General features: G+C 38.3%; 1 protein-coding gene across 6 annotated transcripts; it reads left to right on the plus strand.

The window, feature by feature from the left end:
* Positions 1-245: 245 nt before the first annotated feature.
* On the plus strand, positions 246-25391 carry scml2 (Scm polycomb group protein like 2). Of its 6 annotated transcripts, none has more exons than XM_008404502.3 (15): positions 251-651; positions 3168-3233; positions 4464-4515; positions 4715-4783; positions 5154-5224; positions 6602-6836; positions 7277-7365; positions 10581-10824; positions 18862-19181; positions 19418-19547; positions 20787-20993; positions 21512-21685; positions 22234-22449; positions 22629-22783; positions 23562-25391. In XM_008404502.3, exons 3-15 carry the CDS (start codon positions 4494-4496, stop codon positions 23685-23687), a joined length of 2058 nt encoding a protein of 685 aa, XP_008402724.1. In that variant the 5' UTR covers positions 251-651; positions 3168-3233; positions 4464-4493; the 3' UTR covers positions 23688-25391. The 6 variants fall into 6 exon arrangements, with proteins under 6 accessions (XP_017159440.1, XP_008402724.1, XP_017159438.1 ...); XM_017303949.2 differs by having other exon boundaries at positions 3171-3233; XM_017303951.2 differs by lacking the exon at positions 3168-3233 and having other exon boundaries at positions 246-651; positions 22632-22783.
* The last annotated feature ends 546 nt before the right edge of the window (positions 25392-25937 follow it).

Below are 25937 nucleotides of genomic sequence, written 5' to 3' on the forward strand. Positions count from 1 at the left end.
GGGTAAAAATGCCAGATGGCTGCTTAAATAAACATTAACAGTTTAAATAATAACTTGAATACAGAATCAGAATTCATTTTATTGTCATTGTGCACAAATGAAAGCACAGCGAAGTAATAATAATAATAATAATAATAATAATAATAATAATAATAATAATAATAATAATAATAATAATAATAAAAATCCACATGATTCCGTATTTCAGATAATCATAAATTGCTTGATTTGGTACAATTTTTTTTTTTATATATAGCTCAGACAATAATTTAGCTGAAAAATATGGGTTCTCTGCCGTCTGGTAAATTGGCCATTAATGTCCAAGCTTCTGTTTATTACCATCAGGATTTACGCTTTAACTTTTTCTGCATGCAAATCAGAGAGCGATTAAAAACATGAATGTCATTCGTTGTCATGTGACCCCCACCGTCTGTTATGAAACGGGAAACATGAGGACGTCTCTGTCCAACTAGAGCGACTAATTATTAATTCCCCTCCTGTGACCGCAGTTTTTTTTGTTCCCCCCGGAGCTCCGGTGGAAAAGATGAATTACAGCACTGCGTTGTGGACATGCGCGGAGCTGCAGCGAATATGGCGGCTTGCATTTGATGGAAAGTGAGGAGTCTCTCATCAAAACAGCCCGCTCTCACGGTTTGTACCGCTGCTATCTCATAAATAGTCTCATGGGCCGCGGGTGACGCGTCTCTGCCCGGGTTCTTTTCGCGGCTGCTCGCCTTTCCCTGCTCCTTATCTCCGCGCACTGATAGATTGTTTATACTGTAGCTATTCTGTGCAGACGGACGGAGAGAGAGAGAGAGAGAGGGAGAGAGATAGAGAGCGAGAGAGAAAAGGGGGGCTTGGCGCTTACTGTAGCTACTCTGAACTCTGCAGATACCCCTTCGCTTTTTTTGATTGCTGGCTTCCTGCAGAGGCTTGCACTAAAACTAAGAGGGGGAAAAAAAATATAAAAAAATCTCCCGCAGCATCAAGAACCACGCTGTAGATAAAATGTAACGTTAGCAGTGTGTAGCCTGTGTAATGAGCACCGTCCCGCCCACTAAATGTGCCCGTAAACCAAATGAAAATGCGTCACAGACTTTTCTTCACCTTTATTTTGAGCCGCGCTTTCTTCAGCTTTTCGCTATTCCCAGCTAGTTAAAAATGAATTAGACGTTTAGTCTCTGATCAATAACGCAGGGCGTGCAGTTACCTCAACATGTTATGGTGTGATTCACGGCGAAATGGGCGTTTAAATAGTCCAAATGTGAACTAGTGGGGCTTCTTCACAAGTTGTTTAATGTGATGTGATGCGGCGGCTCACACCCATCTCCAGGATCCGAGCAGCAGTAACATGAGCCTTCAGGCTCTCCGTCAGTCAGACTCAACACCGACAGGGTCCAACAACGGGGTTCTTTCAGAGGATTTTACATCCAAGTTTTTTTCTTTTTTCTTTTTGTGTCGTTTAAGAAAAAAAAAGAAAAAAAAATTCGGAAAAACAACTAGACAAAACAGCATCTAACAAGTTCCTAAAAAGTCTAGTCATAAAATTGTGCCAGCAAGAAATCGTTTTATCAAGTCAGTCTATCTGAATTATTTACTGATCTTAAGTATTGGCTTCTATAGTTTGAAGTGTTTCCATTTTTTTCTTGAAATAAAAATGTTGACGAGTTGTGAATGTTTATACGTCAGTGCAGCAGTGCTTAGTTATTTTCCTTATTAGCTTATTGCATTTTAAATATTATTTGCTTCATTATTTCATTATCAGAAACTCAGAAAGTGCAGGTGAGATATTCTAAAACGTTTTAACATCATTAAAAACTTGTAGAATCATTTCCATTCTTGATTCATTGCATTTATTTCAAATTAATTGACTAACAAATTTGTTCGTTTATGACACAAACTTACTGTGTGATGATGTTGTTTTTAGGTGGAAAAACACATCAAAGTATTTTTTTTAACATTCTTGTTGCATAGTCAATAACCCCTTAATAGAAAATGTAAATATGTTGTCGTACTAAAAGACTCTAATTTTTCCTCCATGATCTGATAAATCAGAGAAATTTCACTATTACATCTTTTCAGAGATTTTAGTCGTTTCCCTGTTGATCATTTCCAAAATAATTGAGGCAAAGAAAGTAGAGCATTTTGCGCTGGTTTTTATGTAAAATTATATATTCTTTCTGCAAACATATTCTTGTGATCACATAAAGTTTAATATATATTTTTTTAATCTTTATTTTTTGTAGTAGTAGTTATTGGGTGAAAGCTAATTACGGTGAAAACAGTCTCACAATACAAAATTTGCTCTTTACTGTATTATTTTTTATAAATATGTCAACCTTTGACTGACTGTTTGGATTGAGGGGATAAGCATCTTCCTTTAAAAGTTTCGTTTCTTCCGGCATCCATAAATGACCTATTGAAATTTTACATTATTCATTCACGTTATGACTAAAGTAGACATTTTAATGCTACTAATTAGCACCACTTAGAGTGTGTCTGCATTAAATGTTTCAGATTTTCCCCAATACCAGATGAAACGAGAATGAAATAATAACTGCCTCACATTTTTGAGGTAGAGTTTTCACATAAAATCAAGTCTTAGGCCACGTTTTATGCCTTGCCACAGTTTAGATTTTGTTAAACTTTACCCAAATCCCAGATCAATGTTAGACCCAGTGGAAATGGGGGCAGTAAAAATGAAGTGCTTCCTGGTTTGCAGGGCAGTTCAGTTTGACCCTCCTGAGTGAAGCACACATCCCAGAGCAAACACACACCAGGCTTTTCTTTTTTCTTTTTTTTTTTCTCCGGAGAGCAGGAATCCTTTTCAAGTCCTCACATCCACACATCTTAATGGCTTTTTATGGCGGCTTGAGCTGCTTTACGATTCCTTCAGACTAAATGGGATTCACTCTTCAGGAGGAAGGAAAGCCGTGCTGCACTTCCTAAGACTTTGCTCACACGAGATTGTAACCTTCAAACGAATGGATCCTCTTCATAGCGCGTAGCTATTTTGCTGTTGTGGATTATATTTGTTGGGCATCTTAACTTGTTTATGGACTTTCCAGTGCACGTAGTTTTCATAAATCTAATTTTGACTTTTGTGACAACATTTCAGTTTAAACATTGCAGAAATGCTTCATTTAATCGTCTTCACTTCACTGCAGCAGCAGGCAAATATTAGCGTTGCGGCAAACCTATTTGGGATGGAAGAATGCCGCGAAACATGAATGGTGAGAACTTGCAACGTATATTCTAACCGAGTACGTTTTTAACTCTGTTTTTCTTTTGGCAAATTTTAGATGGTAGCTACTGAATAACAAATTTGAAAAGTAGATTTAAAAAAATGCTAGCTACTAATGCAGAGTTACAGGTTAAGGAGAGAAATAAACGAAATCTACACAAATATAAAAACGTTTTGATTTTGTTCACAAATGTTCCTTTATCCCACTGTGAACAAACTCAATGAAGACCCAAATGTAGCAAAACACAAGGGCTGCAAATGGATCAACAAAAGCTTAACAGAATAAAACTAAAATTACCAGGAGGTTAACCACAGAGTGGAGCTATAGTTTTGAATAAATGTGCAACTTTAATAAAGTCAGAAGTTCGTCCCAGACGTGACGTATGTAGAAAAGGTTTATGTGCAATTCATGATGCTCCCCACATTTATTGGCACAGATAGTTTACATCTGCAAAAAGCCTTGAAATACATCCGTCTTTTGTTGCAGTAGTTGTGCTTAGTATAGAAAAAAAAAAGATGAACATATAGTTTGTGTGAATGTTTTATCTCTCTCTCCATTTTTCTCACTGTGTGTAGTGGAAAAAAACGAAGTTTGTCCCTGTTCCACGTGATTTTAATTTTTCTATTTTGAAGAGTAAACCAATGGGCCATGCTAAAAAGGAACATGCACAAAATGCATTTTTTATTTTATTTTATTTTTTTTACATTTAAGCTTTAGGAATTGCTTAGGGTGAAAGTAATTGAGATGCTGGTGACTTAAAATAAAAACTCTTGGCATTTTTTTCTGTACTTAATCTCAAATTATAAAAAGAAAGATAAATCAAAATAAATCATAAATATTTGTATGTTTTTTATGTTAGTGTAATAATGTCACAAGCGTTACATTATATACATATTTTTCTCAACACTAATTATGCTGAACACAAAGAATGAAGTAATACAGCAGATGATGAGTGCTGTGATTTATTTTAAAATGGAAAAATTGCCTTTCAGTTACTGAACTTTCAACACTTTGATTTCTGTTCTAATATTTACATGTAATTTCGACAATCTAATGTAAAGCAACAATGTTTGGATGAAATCAGATCAAAGGTTTTCAGATGCAATCAAAACCAGAACTTGTTTAAACTTATGATTTATTCTGAAATGTTTTTAAATTCAGGTTACTTTAACGTTTTGATAACGATTACAGGCTGTTTTTTTTCCTGTTTCTTGTCAGGTTTCTGTTTAGCCCTCTTGTCTGGTCATCATGGGACGGACGCCACAAAGAGGTACGAGTACCGAGTACGTTGTTCTCGGGTTGTCCGGTCCGAGATCTTTCAGGATTTGACCTCAATCCAACTCTCGGACGCATCACAGAGCGTGCCTACCATTTCAATAGTGTCGTTGGTGTTTAATGTTTACGACGCGGTCAGAATGTTGCCGCTCTGTCGTCTTGTTCTCATCGTTGGATTATTGTGTTGATTTCAGATCCAAAAGAGGAGAAGAAAGAGAGGCGGAGCAGCATCACAGCAGGCTCTGCCCTCGACAAATCAAACGGTCAGATATCCTGCTCTTCATCGTTGAACTTTTCAGTAACACTTCAGTGTTAATGCCTTATTTAGTGGCTTTCTTAAATTACTTTTTGGAAAACAGAAAAATAAGCTACCGCAGAACTACCTAGAATTAGCCGCTGTGCATTCATTTAGATCTTAAGCTGCTATTTATTGAGTCTTTAAGCAATTTAATAACATATTTTGTAAAGTTTTTTTTTATTAGCTGTGTATCCACTGATAGTGTTTTACTTACCATCAGTTGATTAATGACTTAATCATTATTATTTTTCTTGTGTTTATCGGTTTAGCTTTTCATAATGTATTTCCAAGTAAGAAGCTATTAATCAGTTTGCTGCTCTTATCTTTGCTAACAGAGCCGTTTAGCTGGGAAGACTATCTGAGAGAAACCTCGTCTGTTGCAGCATCGCCTTCTTGCTTCAAACAGGTAGCTGATCTTCACAGTAAGATGCATTTTTGGTCTGTTATTCCATCACTCCCCAAAATCTATCCCTTTATTTTACAACATTATTCCCTTCATGTTTGTAGCTGTTCTGTTTTCTAAGTTAGTGTTGCGTCGTTGCAGCTGCTGCTTAACGAACGCTTATTTTTATAAGCTTATTTTATAAGCAAAGTTTAAAAACTATAACAGCTTCCTACTGTCAGACATGTGGAGTTTTTCTCGAAATCAACTGTGTTATTAAATGACCACATGCAATAATGCTACAGAAAGTATGCAAGAGTGATATGTTAGCATACCATTTAAAAACAAGTAACCACTGAATATCATTCCAGTGGGGATGCGTTAATACTGGCACATACTGTAAAAGAAAAATTTTTTTTTTTGCTTTTTACTGGCAGAGAAAATCAACCTCTTGTATTGCCAAGCTTGACGACAATATATATTACATTTCTACAGAGATGCATTAATTGGCAAAAATATGTCTTTTTTTTTTTGCCTTATTCTGCTTTGATTGGTTATTGGATGGTTAAATGGCAGAAGGTCTGACTTTTTTCTTGTTTGTTGATTTATTTGGTCCTTAAGGAAATTAAACTTCAGTGGATTCTTTGACGCACTTCAATAAAGGTCAGGGACGTGCTGTTGTTCTTCTCTTGATGGAGTATGATTTTGATGGAGGAATCAACATGAAGGACTGATTAACCAATCAAAATTGAACTTGAGGCGAAAAGATATGCCAATTTAAAGAGTTAATTAAAAACAATGGTTGATATTATTTTCCTTTACCAGCTCAAGACAAACCAAAACATCAGTCTTTTTTTGCCGCCAGAATATTTCCTCATCTCTGGGGTTGCTGTCATGTTCAGAGTTTTTAAGATATTGTTACTTTACTTAATAAAATAATTGGTTCACATTTAAGGTTTAACATCTTATTCCACATTTAGGGTAGAATTAATCATACACATCAAGAGTGTTTTAAAGATTTTTGATTTTTTTCATTGGTAAAATAAAGTAAGTCATATTAGAGAAACAACTGACATGCACTGACAGGTTAACATAAAAGTTTTGAATTTATATAAAAGTCATATGTTACCTCTATTGCACCTATATATAAATCGATTTTCTAAAAATCTACCATGGACATTTTGAAGTGACCTGGAGAAAACTATGACAATAGGAGAATAGTTAAATCTGATAAGTAATCCCTTTATTTTCTGTTGGATTCAAAACTACAACCCATTTTATGTAACCTGCTGCACAGTCGGCCAGTCCAGTTCTGTTCAGTAAAAATCTGTTTTGTACGGCAGCCACATGAACAGAGAGACCAATTAAAATGACTGACGGTGTCTTTTCGTCTCTCTGCAGTCTAGAATCCCCCCTTCCAATGATTTCAAAGCGGGTATGAAACTTGAGGCTCGAGACCCTCGCAACTCTAACTCTGTGTGCATCGCCACGGTGATGGGCATGATGGGGACTCGCCTGCGACTGCGACTGGATGGCAGTGACAACACCAACGACTTCTGGCGGCTTGTGGACTCTTTGGACATCCAGCCAATAGGAACCTGTGAAAGGACTGGAGACATGCTGCAGCCCCCCCTCGGTGAGCGTCTCTAACCACGAGGGCTCACAGCTGGATTTCTGAGCAGTAGAAAATTGTATAAAATCACAATAGTTTAGCTTTGATTTGAGCTGCAAAACATGTGACATATATTAGAGAGTATTGGAAGGAATTGTGACTTTTTAACACTTTTTTTCTTTAGTTTTAAGCTAATGTTTGTTTTGAAACACATATGCCTTAGGCTGAGTAATTGCAGAATTCAACTTAACTGAGCATGAAAGAGATAAAACGGAATCACAGCAGGGATACTGTTAGCTATCCTGCGTAGTTTGCTTTGCCAGTTTTGTCCTTGTGATTTTACCCACTGCCTGGTTTCCAGATTTTCTCCATTAGAAAGGCACATAAACAGGCCCAACATACACTTGACAAATTCCCAACAGGATTCAGAAGTGGTGACTGTTTGGTATCTACTCCATATTCAGGTTTCAGGATGAATGCATCCTCGTGGCCCATGTTTCTCCTGCGGACGCTAAGCGGTGCAGAGATAGCCCCCGCCTCTGCTTTTAAGAAGGTAAGAAGGCAACCTAAAAAAAAAAACACTTGTAGAATGGTCTGATCCTTGTGTCACGTAGGAGATTCAGTCTCAGATTCAGTCAGTGATCTGATCTGATTTAAGGAGAATCACAAGAATATCTGTAAAATATATTTGAACAAGGTACTCATCATTTCAAAGTGATTTATTTTCAAATGAAACCTCTGTTAAACAAAGACTTGTTTTTCAGATAATTGTTTCTGTGTACCAAAGCTACAGGGAGATATTTATCAATCAAAAACAGCACCTGTAAAAGTATATCACTATTTCACATTTTGTTATGTTACTACCGCAAACCTCAATGTACTTGATTGTGGATTTAGAGTTTGACCAACATAAATTAGTGCATAATTGGGATGTTATGAGAATAAAAGCCTGAAAAGCATGGTGTGCTTTTGCCTTCAGCCCCCTTTGTGTTAATAAAACCTTTAAAACAAAACCCAGTTAGGTTACAAAACAATACCAGTCCACATAGCACTGCTCAACCCATTATGTGAAAAGATAATGGATTGAGCATACTCTTTCCAGCACACTCTTTCCACTAGATGGAAAGAGTGTGATATAACTGTAAACTTGCCAGGACAAAACTGTCCACCTAAACTTACTGGCTGGATAAGGAGAGCAGAGAAGCAGCCAAGAGGGCCGTGATGACTCTAGATCAGGGGTCTCAAACTCAATTTACCCAGGGGCCGCTGGAGGCAGAGTCCAGGTGAGGCTGGGCCGCATAAAGGATTCCACAAAAAACATTTAAAAAACATGTTGTCCAACCGGAGCAGCATATGAACAACTTCATCCTCATTATAGTCCATCATAGTTGTTTTTCTTCCCACTTGCGCGTATCAGGACGCAGAATTTGTTGAGTATCAGTGACGTTCAGTTCTGATGAATGCGGTCTGGACGTTAGGTCGCATTTGAATCGGATATGGATCTGATATGGGTCGCATTCGAAAAGAATCCGACCTGTGCTATTCAGACTGTCATAAAAAGATCAGATACAGGTCGCATTAAGTCAAAAAAAAAAAAAAAAAAGTGTCACTTTATTCTGCAGTGTGAATTAATGCAGTTTATTCCACTTGGCGTCGCTCTTGTTCTACGTTTCATTGAAGGCTTTAGCTAGCAAGCAACGTATGGAGAACGTCACGACGCGTGACATCATTACCGCTTTCTACTGGTCACAACAGCGCGGTGGATGACGAGCAGCCCGGTAGCAGTCGCCTTTCTATGCGTTTGATCATGGCATTTGTTAATAGTAGAAAGTACAGGAATGGAGACTGCAGGGAAGGGAAACTATTACCGGACTGTTCCATCATCCGCCGCTCTATGGTTACAAACGTAGTGTGCATGAAGTCAGTGTAGCTTAGCCTAGCACCGAATGTCAGCCATGATGAGCAACGGCGGGCAGTAGTGATGGGCAAATGAAGCCTCATGAAGCAATGAAGCTTTCCAACCCTTTGTTTTGCATAAAGGTTCAGTACTCGATGCTTCATTCATTGCTCATTAGTGACATCTGCTGGTGAAACTGTAACAGCCTTGTCACTTAGTTGGATCATACTTCCAAAAGCTACTAAATGCAATATTGCCACAAAGTTTTTATCAAACTCATGTTTAGTAACAGGAGAATCAATGAAACCGTATTTAAGTATCATATGTTTTAATTAAAATTATTTGTAGTCAATCTAATCCTGGTATATGTTGAACGTCAGTGGTTGTTTAGGGGTTTATTTTATGTCGTAGACGGATTTGACAATAAAGACATTTGATGTGTCTTGGGAGTGCAGTGCATGTTGGGGCATTCACTTTTTCTTGGAGTTCTAATTGGCTCTGATCCTTTATATTTGGCTACATGTTGAATTTTAGTTCTGCAACAAGATTAAATCTGTTTCTGCTGTGCAAGACTGATATATCTTTGTTAATCAGACTACAAATAATAGTGGAACTTTGCAGAAGGTGAGAAATTGGGAGGTGGAGGGTTTAATTATTGTTATCTAAGAAGAATTTTATTGTGAGGATTATCTCAAAGTATTCCCAGATGTCAGAGATTTTCCTCTTGCTGGCTCCATTTCAGATAATCAAGTCTATTTGTGTAGCACATTTCAGCAACAATGCAGTTCAAAGAGATTTACATCATAAAATCACAAAAATATAGTTAAAAAAACCCCAACAATCTACAATTGAAAAAAGCAGTAACAAACATTACATGTGCCATTATCAATACACATCAAATATGTTGGTCAATGTTAATTTTATTTTGGCCACTGAAGACAAATATTCTCCTCTAATGCGCAACCAAATGGTCAACAACTCATGAAGCAGCATGGCTCATCGCGCTTTTATTTTGAAAACCGACAAAAATGAAGCAGTCACGTGACCCATGCAATGCGAGGCCTTGTTTGTTGCCAGTCACGTGGTTTTCAGCAAGACAACACAAGCCTCGAAGCGGGGCTTCATCGGACACGCCTCCTTTTTACTCGGTACATGCCTCAAAGCCTGGATTCAGATAGCCCATCACTAACGGGCGGTACTTCCTTCAGAGGTCCGCTCACCCTGTGGGCCGCACTAATATTATACTTTGATATCACAGTGGGGGCCACAAGACAATTGACCCGCGGGCTGCGAGAATGAGACCTCTGCTCTAGAGGAACGGCAGAGATCTAAACCTTAAGTTGGAGAATCTGTTGACAGGATCGATATCAGTTATAAACACTACAAATCTGTCCGTTGTGGAAGAGGAGTAAAAATGGTTTCTTTCTTTCTTTCTTTCTGGAAAGAAACCCATAAGAACACCTGTGTGCAGTTTGTTACAAACCATGACCTGAGATTGCTCTCCCAGCAATCTGACTGGGCTTCAGATATTTGACCTTGGCTTGCAGCTGGACATATTCACTTAGAAGTGTGGGATATACATGGAGTTCACACTTAATAACCTCGATTTTTACACTTGCAGTTATGCACCACATTGTGTCATGACACAAAATGTTCAACAACAAACTGACGTTTGTAGCTCTAACATGACAAAACTCCAAGAGGTAAGTTCATAAGGCGGGTCGACACTGAAACCAACGCAGTGGCATACGCTCTAACTTCAGACCTGAACATGAACAAAGAATGCTTTGATAGTTGTCACTAAGTCAAAGTAGACTTTTACCTCGTTCCTATTTTGATTGTTCCCATGTTTTCATATTTTGTTGTTTTAGGAGCCAGCCAGCCCAGACAAAAACTACTTCCAGCCCGGCATGAAGCTGGAGGCTGTGGACAGGAAAAACCCCTACCTGATCTGTCCCGCCACGGTGGGAGAGGTCCGAGGCCTGGAGATTTTTGTAATGTTTGACGGCTGGCGAGGTGCCTTCGACTACTGGTGCCCCTTCGACTCCAGAGACATCTTCCCCGTTGGCTGGTGCTCCCTGACGAAGCACAGCTTACAGCCACCAGGAAACTTCTGTAAGTACTGCTTTTCGCTGTCTTCTTTACCGAGCTTTTGAATAGACTTCTCAGGATTTAGCTAAATCTGTTCATAGAAAATGTAACTTGAATAAAGAACGTCTAATTTTTCAGCTATAGATTTTCACTTTCAATTCAGCTTTACTTACCTCACAGCAGGTGCAGAGAGAAGGACAAATACTTAATTCCTGTTTATCTTGTCTGATATGAAAGTTCATTCTTAATTATTCAAGATTCTGATGTTTTAATTCAGATTTTACACATACTATCATAAGAGAAGACATGATGGTTTTCTGTCTTTCTTTGGTCTTGATTCTTCATTGTGAACAGGCAGGGTTTTTCTGTTAAATCACCACTAGAGGGCATCGGATGTTAAATTCTTGTATTTGAAAGTTGTTTGTAGTGGATTTATTTAGTGAATTAGCAAGAAGGAGATGAAATCCACACTCAGTTGCTTAAAGAATAAAGTCTTATGTTACAGGTTACAGTTTTTTTATTATGTATCTCTGAACTTGCCAGCTGGTTGATTAGCATTTCTTGACATCATTAAGGATTCAACAAAGCCTGTGCTAGTCCTTCATGGCAAAAATCTAAATGTTCTTTTTTTATTTTGTAATCCATATCGTGTCTTTGTTTAGCACTCAGATGGCATAAAATATATAACATAAGATGATAAAAGTTAAAAATACAAGGTATATTTAAAGAAATTTAACACACTGTAATATTCAGAATTTGTGTAAAGTCATTTCAACCTTAGTTTACTTAACCTTTGTTTCTAGCAAGACAGATTTCCTCTTAATCCAGGGACAACATATGAAAATTAATTAATTCTGGTGCATTTAGAGTAATGTTAATTAATGTGCATTGTCCCTGCCAGTTAATATAATAAATTTCACATAACGTATAATACCCTTTTAAAACTACAAAAATGAATCACCAACAATATAATCAAATTGTGGCTTTGATTTTGCCTACGAAAAACCTGAATAATGTGAGATGAAAATTTAATCCTTCATTAAATATCCAAAAAAAATGGAATCTATGCACTTCTGAATCATTTGACATTAAACAAACGAATTGTCGTCGGTACAGGTCAAAACTTAAAAGCTTTGCGGAAAAGATTACAATTACAACAAAGAATAATGATAATCGGAAGAACGCTTCTGTTTTTTTGGTTTTTTTTACAAGCAGGTGAAAAAGTGAGGGCTTTGTGGAGGTGTTAATGGGCTGATAATTAACTTTGCATACGAGAGAAGAAGTGAGAGACAATGTAATTACTCCTTCTTTATCTGGCTTTCATTTAGTTCGTCCTCTTGACCCCGATACTTGTTTTTTCCTTCACAAGACCAAAACATGCCAAGGCCGAGTGAAATGAGTTTTTCAAACAATACCTTGCTCTAGTCATGCAGTTTTTTTGGTAATGCATAAAAAGCGCATAATAGTGCTTTTTTGTGTGAATAATGTATGAATGCATGTCTAGGTGTAACACAAAGGCTCCACTCCTCTTTGTTTATAATAGTAGAGGTGTCACTAATAATAGTAGAAACCATTTTGGCTCGAAATCCTTGGAAAATATTTTCTTCCAAACTTTCAATTTGGACAGCATAAAAATACTAGATTTTCAGCTACTGAGAATGGATAGAAAAACAAAGGGGTGACTGACATGTCTTAATAAGATTCAATCCCAAAGAATAAAATCGGTATATTTTTTTTATGTATGTGCACATAACATAATAGGATTTTTCTCCTGCTTATGATTTCATTTTTAAATACTAGAGGGCTCAATATTTGTTTGAAGATTCTGGTGAACATATCTTTAAAAAGTCAGTAGAAATCTGACACTTCCTTTTTTTTTTGCCGTTTAAAACGCAGATTAAGATGTCATTCTAGGACCTTTCCCGCTTTGTCCCAGAGTCTGGGTGATATCCGACTTGGTCAGCTCCCAAAGGAGGACCCAGCCATCTTTCATCAGAAACCGCCTGAATAGTCTAGGGTTACACTGAGATGGACCCCTCCTGGGTCTTTGCCGTACATGTGTGTGTTTGTCTCTTTTTCTGAGGGGAATCCTTCTTATGTGTTCATAACTCTAGGAGTTTTCATTCATTTCAATCGCGACCCTCCTGATCCAGTTTAACCTTTTACCCCCCGCCCCTCTCCAAAAGCTTAAACCATCCCCCACCGTGTCTTGGAGTCCCGCCGGTAACCTCTCCCCACCCTCACAAACACACACATTTTCTCCCCCTCCCCCAGAGGATTACTTAGAAGCAGGTGACTGATGCAGACTGTCGATATGGCAAACAGATAACATTAATAAATGGCTCAACTTCCCCCGTCCTCAGCCAGTTTTCCTTTCCTTTACTCGCTCTATCCTTCCCCTGCCCCTATGCAAATTCACCAGCACCCCCACCGCCGCCTCCCCCTCCTTCTGCTCATTCATTGGTGAGGGAAGCTTTGCAGCCCCGTCAGCCAGCAGCCCGAGGAGCAGCGTGGGCTTTGTTGTGGGTTTTCTGCCGGGAGAAGAGAGACGGGGAGAGAAGCAGCTAATAAAGACACTGAAAGTAGACAATGAAGTGCAGATGAAGCGGCCGCTGGAGAAATAGAAGCAGCGTCTGAAAAAAACGGAGCGGTGACAAAGACAAACCAGGAAGCAGGGACTTTTATTGCCGAAGACATTACTAACCAGTACTCCTGTGCACTGAAGTTCTGCTTTTGTCTTTTTTTCTTTTTTTTGTATGCGTTTCCTGGTGAGTGGTGTCAGTTTGTTCTGTTGCATGATTGTAGGAAAAACTTTTTATCTGGCTTTAGGTTTTACTTTTCGAAATTAATTATTTAATGTTTTGTCACCTCACATATTTGCACAATTGTCATTAATAGCTGTTTTATGGCAGGTTACCAATGTCGATTTGATGAGATTGGAGGGGTGTAGTGATTTTTTAATTTTTTTAATTTTTTTACTGATACCGCAACTTTATCTTAGAGGGGGAAAGTCTCCAAAGACACAAATTAGTGATCAAAACTAATACATGTTTGGTTACTGTTGTGAAGAAAAACAAGAAATGGAATTAAGTTACTATATTGTTCAGGTAGAGACAATAATCTTGTTGAATTTATCAATCATTGTTGATTCTTCAAATTATTAGCAAGAAACTTGTATGAAATAAGGAACCGGGGTGAGAAGGTTTCCCAGCATCGGTGGCTCTATCTAAGTTTGGAGCTTCATGTGTTTCTAATCACGTCTTTGTTTGTGTGCAGCTGGCTTAAGAAACAATCAATGAATGACTTTTGGGATTTGTCTTTATGTTTTTATGAAGAGTTAATTATTTCATGAAGTGTGGTTGTGTTCAGGTGAAGAATTAAACAAGCAATTCATTCTGTGTTTCAGTGTTCGATGAAGCTGGTCGATGTGTGCGCCTGAACAGATTCTGTTGTTCATGCTTTGCAGCTTGAAGTCATTTGTGTAACTTCCCTTCTTTGCTTTTTTTTTTTTTACATGCAGTTACACACCTGAAGTCTCAGAGTGGTGTGAATCAGTCAAAAGAACAGCCTGTATATTTATATTTGATGTGCGCGTGTGTGCGTGTGTGTGTGTGTGTGGGTGTGTGTGTGGTTTGTAAGCTTAATTAGATGAGAAAGAACTCTGTGAAGCCCCTCCCCAGGACTCCAGACTGCAGACACACTTCTTTAGCGGCGCCACTTGTACACACACTTACACACACGCAAACATGAACTTGCATACACAACCATATTTCCTCAGGCTAGGGTTTTACACAGGTCATCGGGTCGAGTTCGAATTATATACTCATGATCAGTACCATATGTCCCTGCTTCATTGTAGTGCAGACATGCCATTCATGATTTGCTCAGATTTCTTTCTGGGTTTTTTTTTTTATTTTTTTGTTGCTTTTTCTTATGGCTAGTTATTATTTTGTGGAGTTACAGTTTGTTAGACGATGCAAGAGGTTAACATCTAAGTGTGATATATACAGTCATGTGAAAAAGATCATTGAAAGGAATTCTTCACTTATGTTTCTGGTCTTGTTTTGAATTATCTCAGTAAAATAAAGTGATTTGATTGCACTTAATCAGCAAAAAATGAATCACGTTTCACTCATTAAGCATTATTATTATAACTGAGGCAGTTGGTTGTTTGGTGTCAGCTTGGTATGGGGACCTCACAGCTAAAGTTGTTATCTAAACTGGTTTCTTTGTTGCGTGCAGGCTTGAAAGTGAAAGGATGAGCTCCCACCATACGATTTCTGAGCAGTCTGTCCTTAGGCAGGAACCGAAGACAAATTATTCTTTGTGCAAAATACAACCTCTCGTGATCTGTTACACAATATCAACTTCTGCAAATATGACCAGTTTAAGGATTCGTGGAAAACTTTGTTGTAGGCAAGCGTTACTGCTGTTAAATTCTCTTCAATTCTACAAAAACGCTGGGATTTTGGCTAAAGCAATTTCAGTGAGAAGCTTCTTATAGCTGTCTATTAGTCTTTGACAAAGATCTGAGGAAGGTTTGCCTCACTCCTCACTTTCAGCTGTGAGGCATTTCAGGGTTTTCCTGCATCTAAATATCATAAGAATATTTCCTACAACGCTTTTTAGTTTCATCGTTTTCCTTCTTAACACAGTTACTTGGTGGCTGTTTTGTCAAGTCCAGCTCTGCTTCAGCTTTGTGTTTTACAGATGGTCTTTGATATTATCCGTGCAGTTTTGGATTCTTTGATATCGAGCTGGTCAGGTTCTGCTGGAGCAAAATATTCTCAAACTCAACACTTCCACCTTCATGCCTCACATTTGGAACGAGGTGTCCTGCTTGCAAACCCTCCATGGAAGTTAAACTTGTGAAGTCTCTTTGTGATTGGACAGCTATGCACTTGCACATAGACAGTCACCAGAGGCTACTTTAGGTCCTGGAATGACAATTAAAGGATTTTGGAAGTTTCTTTTAGGATCCTGCGGTCTGTTCTTTGAATGTGCTTTTAAGACAAGAGCTGGGCATGTGGTAGTTTCCTTGAATGTTCTCCATCGTTGTCTGTACTGTCAGAGCTTTAAATTTAATCCCCTTTAAAAGAGGGTTGGGCAGTATAACAAAAAAAAAAATCATGATTTTTTATTGTCAAATCAAAATCACAATTTTATTTCAATGTGCCTATAAGAAATCATAACTTCTAAACAAAGCTTCTCTAAACATATTCGAATGAGTTTTCAAAACTTTTCTACATTATTGACATTTATTAAGTTTGTTATCAAGAGGTGAAGTGCATAATTTTTTTAAAACTAAAATTAAACAGCAACAATCGTGTAAATTCCTTATTATCACCTTGAAACTGTATATCATGAGTATTGTTCAAAAACTCATCATATTTATAACGTAGTAGTAATCATAATATTTTAAATAATTATATCACACTCTCACCAACACATTCAGGTTGTCTCCTTGATTAAATAATATCTGTCAGTGATAAATTAGGGCCTGCAGCCTCAACACATAATCCACACAGCGTTCAGATTGTTTGGCTTTGATGAGAGAGAGGATGCTGTAGGAGGTTTTAATTAGCTTTATGATGTTTAGAGTTCAGGGCGCTTCATTCCTGGTGAGGTTTGCCGTGTTGACGCTAAATAGAGACCTTAAGCTACATTTTATTGTTTTAAATACAATGCCGTCAGTCCAATAAACCTGACGACATGGAAACCGCTTAGACAGGCAAACTAAAACATTATGAAGATAGCAAACATCCAGGCAATTGTTTACTTACTCATTATTGGCCACATGGCTGCTACTGGCAGCTGTAGAATAGGATTGGTCCTGTATTCTCCCTCTATATATAGTGAGGACAAAACATCTTCAAAAAACAGGGAAATGTGAAAAATATGGCCTTTAATAAAACAACATATAGAAAAGCATTTAAACCAAGGGGAATTTTTGAACAGGTTTTCATTTATAACACATTTAATTTCACCAGCATGCAATATAGAAAACTAGAATTTTCTAAATCTCAGGCTGATTAGCCAAACTTAAAAACGGCCCTTGAATTCATTCATAGGGAAAACAGCAACGACTTTGAGGTCAGATGTATTCTTAGGAAATATACTGTAGGTTGAGAAGCTAAAGAAAAAGGAATCAATCACAACAATAGAGAGGATACAACTTGGAGGTAATGTCACAATCTATCCACTGTGGCAGTTTTGTCCACAAGCTTCATGATTTTCTATCAGCACATCGCCCTCCCCATGTTTCAGGTTATTCCGATTATTGAGCTGCCAGAAAATAATAGATGTGAAATTCTTTGAGCAAAACATGGAAACATTATAAATTTTTTTTGGAAAACATTTTCTGCTGAGCTTCATTCAGTTTTTTTTTTTTTAATTATTATTATTAATCCTCTCTGCCATTTTGTTTTGAGCAGTGAAATATTTTTTGGTCATATAATTTTTCCATTTTATTTTCTGGTCATATTATAAATGATATTTCTTCCTAAAAGTTTGACGACTTGCTTAGTGAAAGCGCCCATAGCTGCGCAGTAGAGCAGGAACTAGACGATGAATTAGATCTGATAACGTCAGTGTTTGATGAAAGTCATATTTTAGCAGATTTCCTTTGAAAGGTGTTGTCATAGGGAAGCGCTCAATCTGTTTTGCATAAATGTGATTATAAACTAATATATGAAGAAATAAGACATTAATCACAGCTATGGAAATGGTATGATGGGCTGTCACATTAGGTGAATATATTACAGGGGGAGATCAGAGAAGGCATTCCAACCCAGATTTATTTGCTGAATTAAAACCCAACTGACTGTCACTCTTCAAACATTTTAATGCGCTTTGGGAGAATTTTGCAGCTTCTGGTTTGATGTGTGTAAATAAAGCTCTCTGCACTGTGCTTCTCTAAAAATGTTTTCTGTGACCCGTCCATTACAAGCCAGTGAGCGTTTGCTCCTTAAAACAAGACACTGTTGCATTGTGTGCCCACTCTCACTCATTTTCCTATTAAGCAGCTTTCACTGCTCCCCTCCCGGCCCCTCTGAGAGTACTGTAAAGCCTCCATAGTTACTCTATATTGCTTCAGTCAAGGAGGCTCTGATGAAAGCTTTGCCCCCTCGAGAGAGTCAGTGTGCGCTTTCAGACCCCCATTCTCACCAAGCACCACATTGTTATTGAAATTTGAGATGGTTATCTTTCTCTTTTCCACTCTCATTTTGCTCTGTCTTGGACACATTCACTACGTGATGATTATGTGATCGTATCACAGTGTCAAGCTGAAGCTAATGATGTCAAAAAGGGGCGGCGCCTGTGTTTTCCTTTTTTTCTAACATCCTCTTTGTCCTTTCATGCTATATTGATGTAAATATATCACACCTACCAAATGTGATATGCTTCGTTTTTGTTTGTGTGCAGATGCTAAAGTGTAAACATGCCTCCAAAAAAACTCGTATACATTTTTTTAAAACATAAAATATGAAACATTTCATCTTAGTGTAACTTTAGAAATTAGAAATGATAGTGTTTATTTATATTATTAACATTTTATATTATAGAATATAAGTCAATTTCAGTGAAACTGGAGGCAGTACTGAACAGATGTTGTCTTTGCTGAATTAATTAATCTTTATTTGATTTGTAATCCTAAACACTAAAGGCAGATTGAAATATTGCTAATATAGATAGTTTTAAATTTATATTTACATTTGAGTACTACAGTTTTGATTTTTTCCATTTTATTTTCTGATAAACTATAGAGTCACATAGTTGGTTCACTGTTCTCCATGCAGAGAATCCAGCAGTGCAGTGATTGAGAATGATTAATTGGGTTCTCACAACATGTTGATTTTATATTTTTATTTGTGATGCAAAACACTCAACTGACAGACAGTCTAGGAAAGAAATCAGAAAACAAATCTTTTGACTATCAGTCCACACACACTACTTGATATCGTGATGAGATATCAAGCATCTGTTGATTAATTTTAGTCTTGTCTGTGGAAATCTTACTTTCCTCCATCTCTGTCCCACCGGATTCCCGTGTTTCCTCAGTTACTCTTCCTGGTGCACTTCTCGCTCCGGTTTCTTCCACATCTGCAACACGTCGCTCCTCTTTCAACTCCTCCTCATCCTCGACCTCCATGCAGACCTCATACCGACTGCCAAATCCCCTGCCGCCCCTCCCCGTCCGCAAGGGTGTCCGAGGTCGCCGTCCAAAATCCCAGACCATTGCTCTGCTGAAAGCGGCGGCTGAAGCGGCGGCGGCAGCAGCAGCGGCAGCGGCTGTGAATGGAGCACCCCAGAGCCCAGTGACTGAGCCTTCACTGGCCCCCAGACCACACAAGAAGCGAGGGCCGAAGCCTAAAGCCAAGGTGAGATGTCACAAGATACTTTGTCTGTTCTGCATAGGGAAAACAACCCAGTCATACTTTTTTTTATCCAGTCTTGCAGAGATTAACAGCACAACATCTTAACTATATAAACGCCTGTATTATCTGCAGCGCCTTACATGTGTAGAAGAGATTCAACATGCCAATAATAACCTACATGGGGCCAATTGAAGCTTGCAGAAATTTAATCAAAATTGCTTGTTTGCTTTTTGCTCCAGAAGAAACCTCTGATGGGGCAATCCCCAGGCTCATCTCCAGTTACTACCCCGCCTCCAGAGGTCAAACTGAACCCCAGCCACGTCTCTGTGGACAGCAACCTCAGCAATGGCTCAAATGTAATTTGCACAGGTGAATAACAAATTAAGCTGATTCCAATGAACAATTTGTAGTTACAGATTTACTTATAAGGAGTTACACTTGTGGTTGTTATCGAAAGTCAGTGACCATAAAAAAAAGTAATGTAATTCAATTAAATAAAAAAAGAAAAAAAAGACAATTGGTGTGTCGTGTATTGAAATAAAAGTATGTCTAAGAGAAAAACAGATTTTCTTAAAAAAACAAAAAACAAATAATCAGTTCATGTAGAGACAGCCAATCAATATTTTTTACAAAGCAAGTATAACAAAAAGGGCCCAGCGATGGGAGAGATCTGGTTCTTTAGATAGCTCCAGATGGAGACCCTCAGTGGGTAAATGATCTGACAGTCCTCAAGTCTCTGCCAACTCTGAAACCCCAGGGCAAAATTCTGAGGCCTGGTGGCATCTCAGGCCAGCAGCTGCCCCCTTGCTTTCATTACTTTACACCATGATCGATCTAAAACATAATTGTAACCTGCGCATGGCTAATGAGTTCGTCTGTTCCACTATTTTATGTTTAACATAAGAAAATGTAACTAATTCAACTCCACATTTTGTGAAAGTCTAAAGACCTATTTCTTGGTTTCCATAAGATAAAATTAAAGTGTAAATATAAACCAAAACAAAAGACAGTCAATGTTTTGCACCAACTTGGCTTATTTTAACCACTTGTGTTGTTGGGCTAAACCAGACAAACAAATAAAACATTGTGGTTCGGGACAAGACATGGTGAGCGGAAAGTTAGGTTACAACGGTACAAAACCACAGGAAACAATTGCATATATTTAAAAAATAAATACATCTTCCTACTTTGACAATGTCATTAATTAGACAGTTAGATTTCTATGACCTGACTATAAAATAATACAAAACCAGCACACACTGGAATACCACTAGCAAAAAAGAAAAGGTATTTCCAGGTTGTCCAACATAAAACCTTATGGCTTATATTATACTGTATAATCCTCTTAGTTAGGCATGGCGGTGGCAGCATCGTAGTGGGCGACAGCTGCAGTGGGGCAACGACTATGTAAATTAGGACAGAATGAATGAAGATAAATGGTAAAAAAAAACAAAAAACAAACAAAAAAAAAACAACCCCTTGTAATATAATAAATAAAATGTCAAATCACTTAAAAACATCAACATAAACCCAAAGCATGTTTAATTCTGCCGAAAATCCTTCACTTGTTCCTGTTTTTTATGTTTCTCTTGGTTTGTGTCGCTGCAGTGTGTGTCTATGTCAACAAGCACGGCAACTACGGCCCACATCTAGATCGAAAACTGGTCCAGCAGCTGCCGGACCACTTTGGTCCAGCTCCAGTCAACGCAGTCCTCCAGCAGGCTGTTCAGGCCTGTGTGGACTGTACGTATCAGCCCTCGGTGCTGCTGTCCTTTCTGCAGAGCCAGTCCCACTCGGGAGGAGAGGTCATTAGAGGTAAATGCAGTAAAAAGGCAAATAATTTACTTCTTTATGCCAAGCTAGTCAACTTCGGCCTGTAGTTTCATAGTTTCCTAAACTTTTTCTTAGCCAAAAACAAAACACACCGATTCATAATTAATATCTTGCATTCCTGTCAGTTTTTATGTACATGTGCAGATTGGTCAGAAAGGGTAACTAACAAAATATTGCTTCTGTAGCAGCAGCTCATGTCAGAACCGTTTCTGTAATCTGAACTGACGTGCGTCTAACCTGGTTTGGGATCCTGGGATTCAGTCTTCCTCCAGGGAAAGCTGTGGACGGCGTTAGGAGGGGGTGGGCTTTAATTTGTGCCGGCTTGGCTTGGGTGGGAGGGCGTCATGCCGTGTGGAGCGGGTGAAAACTAACGTCTTATAAAGGGAGGGTGCTAACCCTGAACCATCTGCTGTTTTGTTTAGCGGTGAATGCATATTATGCATGTGCGTGTGTGAATTCGGTATGTACACCCAGTGATAGGTGCTCTGCTCCACCCTCAGTTTGCTCGGAGCACGGCATTCGCTATGTGAAGTTGCCCTCGGCCTCCAGCGCGTCGTCTGTGTTGCGGTTCTTGGAAAACATGTGCCAACACCTGGAGAGTGACAGTCTTTTCAGCTCGCAGCCCTTCAACCCCTACAGCAACAACACGCGCTTCTACAACAGAACCAAATCAGGTGGGGAGATTTGCTTCAGTCTCTGAAAGGAAATAGTAATTTGAGTGATAAGCTGTTTGTCTGGACTACATTTGTAATTGTTGCCATTCTTAAAACTTTATAAGCTTGGCGTTACTCTTCCATAAAATCATACATTTCATAAAATTATTATTCACATACATTTAAAACAAGACCTGTGCTGTTGTTTCAGGAATACTTACCAGTATTAAGACATTTAAATATATATATTTATATAACTGAAGTGAAAGAATGCATTATGTTGCTTAGACTATTTTTGATCGATTGGAGAGTAGCCTTCAATTTGTATTGTAGAAGCTACAGCGAAACAATGACTTCATCAGACACAGCAGTCACCAAGCTCTCACCTTGGGGGGAAAGAACTGTGTTTTCTACATAAAGTACTGGAATCACACAGTGAATTTAACATCTTTAATTTACTTCTGATTATACTGCCATTTAATGAGTCCACTATGAGCTGCTCTCACTAAATATGCATCGTATTGTCTCTGAGGTTCATGGAGTATGTGCCTCATCTTGCCTTGAAACAGAGCCACTGTCCATCACTGAGAACGGTGTTTCCAATGACAATCCAACAAAGGAGCCCACGCCTTCCCCTCGGCCCCTTCACAACACACTGGACTACAGAGCAGCAAAGAGGGAGCGGCTGTGTTATCCTGGACACACACAAACACCACCGCCCCTTCGGCGAGTCAGCTCCAACCCCCCCGAGCTCGGTCCTGTAAACACACACAGACGAGTGGAAGGTAGGTTTTAAAATGCACCAAACCAAACACTGCTTTTTTTTTGTGAAGCTTTAATTCTCTGTAAACTTGCAAAATCTCCATGTAGATTTCGAAACACCGTCATACCAGAGCTCCTGCCCATTTGTAAAAGTAAGAGGGTGTTACTTTGACGAGGTCTGTCTTCCTCTCACATTCTACAGCAGCTAGCTCAACAACAGGCCCAGATCATATGAAACAGGACAGAGAGACTTCAGGGAACAACGCTTCCTCCTGGTCAGTTGATGAGGTCATAAGATTTGTCCAAGAGGCGGATCCACAAACTCTTGGTCCGCATGTCGACCTGTTCAGGAAACATGTGAGTATTTCTGTCAAATTAACAGATGTCTTGATGCATCTTTAGTCTGCAACAGGTGTGGTGCCAGCCACATGGAAGACAGCTGATTTTGTTTCTGGTGAACCACTTCTGTGTTGATTTGACCACATATTTCGGATCACTATCTTTCAGAGAGACCCAATAATGAAAACTTTTAAGTTTACTGATGGAGTCCACCACTAAGTTGCCTGACATTTCAAAATTTGATTAAGTCAAATATTCTAGCAACAGTTCCAGGGCCTTTGGAAGAGAAAATGGCTCACAGAAAACAGTAAAGTCCTTTTGTGTTTTCAGCACATTTGTTAAATTAAAACTCAATCTTGGTTGCATTTGACCAATGCTCCGGTTGTAGACGCAGTAGAGTTAAGATAACTTTACAAGTAAATGCTTCAGTGACGTATGATTTGAAGTGAACACCTTTATCAAATCATGCAAAGGTGGTTGAATAATTATTAAAAAAAATTTTTTTTAAACATATAGTGTTTTCCTTCTCTGAACTTCAGTGTTCTTCTGCAATGAAAGAGTCATTCTCTGAAGGCTTATTTAACTCCTGTGCATATTTTTTTGTTCCCGAGGAACGCTGCTTGTGCAAAAGATCGCTCCGATTTTCTTGTAGCACTCGCAATCCTACATTGTCGTCATCTCAACAAATCAGATATTTTAAGTGTCCATGAAAATTTTGGCTATGAAGTTTAGAAGCAAGTCTATTTCTATCATGAGAACCTTTGTAATCCTAAGTCTGCTGACATCCTCTCTGCAGGAGATCGACGGCAAGGCTCTGATGCTGCTGCGCAGTGATGTCATTATGAAGTACATGGGACTGAAGCTGGGTCCGGCTCTTAAACTGTGTCATCACATTGAGAAGCTGAGACAGACCAAACATTGAATGATGATGCCAATGATGAAGACGGGACTGTTTTGTCAATGGTGCCCAAACCTCCTTGTCAATTTGCAGGAATGTTTTGCGGTACAAATCCGATAAGGACACTGAGGTCATGTTCTGGTACTTTTTGGAAATACTGGGTTTTAGCAACAGGAACATAGTTTCTGCATAAATAGTGGGAATCATATGAACTGAGGCTGGGAAAAAAAAACATAATTCCTCTTACTTTTATTAATTATCTATATTAAAATGATTTAGTATATTTTCAAGCAAAATGTAGTCTTTCAGTGTAGGAAAATTCAGAGAAGACACAATTATAGAAAAGCAAATACCAGTTTGAAAACTTTTATTTCCATTTTAAGCTGATAATTTCTAAACTATTATCACCTTGTCAGGAAGCAAAGCTTGTGTAGGAAGTTGAGCCTATGCACTGCAACAGTTCATATCTGACACCATAGCATAGACATCGGTTTTGTTTTATGTACTTTTTTTGCCTTATGAGTAAATGAAGGCCATTTTTCTGAATCCCAATAAGTCTAACTTTACATTTCTATTTTTAGCTGGCAAAACGCGGTACACAGCTCTGAATTTAAAACTAGAGATAATGCACAGTAAATATTTTATTTTGATTCAGGCTGTGAGGTTTCTGAAGGCCTGTTTTAAAACGGACAGCTCAACGTTGTTTATGCATGCTGCAGGATGTATGAGCACGGATGCTGTAACAGGGACTGAACAACGAGAGCACCTCGGTTATAAGGATTGAAAGGGTTTAATCCGGAAAAAAAATGTTGGAGAAGTCTGTGTTTGCTGAAGTCAATCGTTACGGTATAGTTTTATTGACAAATATTATGTATTACGGTTAGTAGAGTGGAGACTGATTTGATTCAGAAAGTGGTAGTCTTGTACAAAATGCCTTCCTGAGTTATGGAACTGCAATGGTCTGCATGCTGGATGACATTTGTGCTGGTCAGCCTTATCTTGACTGCTGACAGTCAAACACACACACACTCAAAACTAAGACTTTAAGTGACTGGAATACTCCTTAAGTGTTTTGATATTAACATTAAAAAGTGCATCATTTATAGTAAAGTCTAATTTGTGTGCAAGATGTACAGCAACCAGACTTGCTCTACCTGAACATGATGGAGAAATAGTTTTGTACAAAAGTTAAATTAACAAGTAGGTTGTTTGTTATTTTGTACCATTTTGTACTGTAACAAAAGTGTATCCACCTGTATCAAGTGTAACCATTTTTTTTTAGCCTGAATAGTGTTTTGTGTGACCATCAAATATCTACCTGCAGAGTAATGATGTGTTTGAGTAAATATTCTCTTGTTTCAAAGTGTTGATCTGTTTTTGAAGGCAGAAATACTTATTTTCTGAACATTTCAGAATCATTTACTAACCAAACCATGTCTGCATTTTCACACTGTCAGTCTCCTGTAGTGGCAACAAGTTGATACTTGAGGCCGTGTTGCTTTAATGTGAAACTCAGGTTTTAGTGAGGGTTTTTCTCTTAGAAGATGTTTTACATGATGACATCTTGTGTTCAGTGCCGCAGCATAATATTCATTATGTTTATTTGTAATGCCTATGTATTGCTCTGTAGCATTTCTTGTGTACCAACACAATTTTTCTACTGTATCACAAGTGTGTTTAATATGTCTACTATGCATTCACACGATTAAACATTTGTTTATATTGCCAGTTTGTGGAAGGCCAGGGTGGTAGCTGCTAGCAGTGTGTTTCTAGCTTAGTGTTTTCCATTGTCAGTTCTCAATTCTTCCTTATGCATTTTATGAGCTGTGCTTTAACACAGCTCAACAGTGCCTTGCAAAAGTAGTTTTCCCCTCTTGGCATTTTTTTTAATTGTTTGTTGCATTACAACTTGTTAAATAAAAAGAAAATTTAAATTGCATATGAAGACGGTAAAGTAAATGGTAAAGTAAAAAAAAAAAAACGTATAAAAGAATGAAAACTTGCACATGCATATAATAAAATATGCTCTTTTTAATCACTATATCTCACCCCTTTTGCAATGAAGCTTAATAACACTAGTGCAGTTAACTATCTTCAGAAGTCACATACTTGGTGACATCAAGTCCACCTGTGAACGCGCTAAGTGTCACCTGATCTGACCGCTGCATACACATCTTTTCGGAAAGGCCTCAGTGGCTGCAACACCAACACTGACCTAGCAACATCAGGACTTCCGCATGCAAAAGACGGCTCTACTAAGTCCTAAATTTAGGG

Source organism: Poecilia reticulata, chromosome 3 (assembly GCF_904066995.2).
Source record: "Poecilia reticulata chromosome 3, P_reticulata-male-v2, whole genome shotgun sequence".
Taxonomy (NCBI): domain Eukaryota; kingdom Metazoa; phylum Chordata; class Actinopteri; order Cyprinodontiformes; family Poeciliidae; genus Poecilia; species Poecilia reticulata.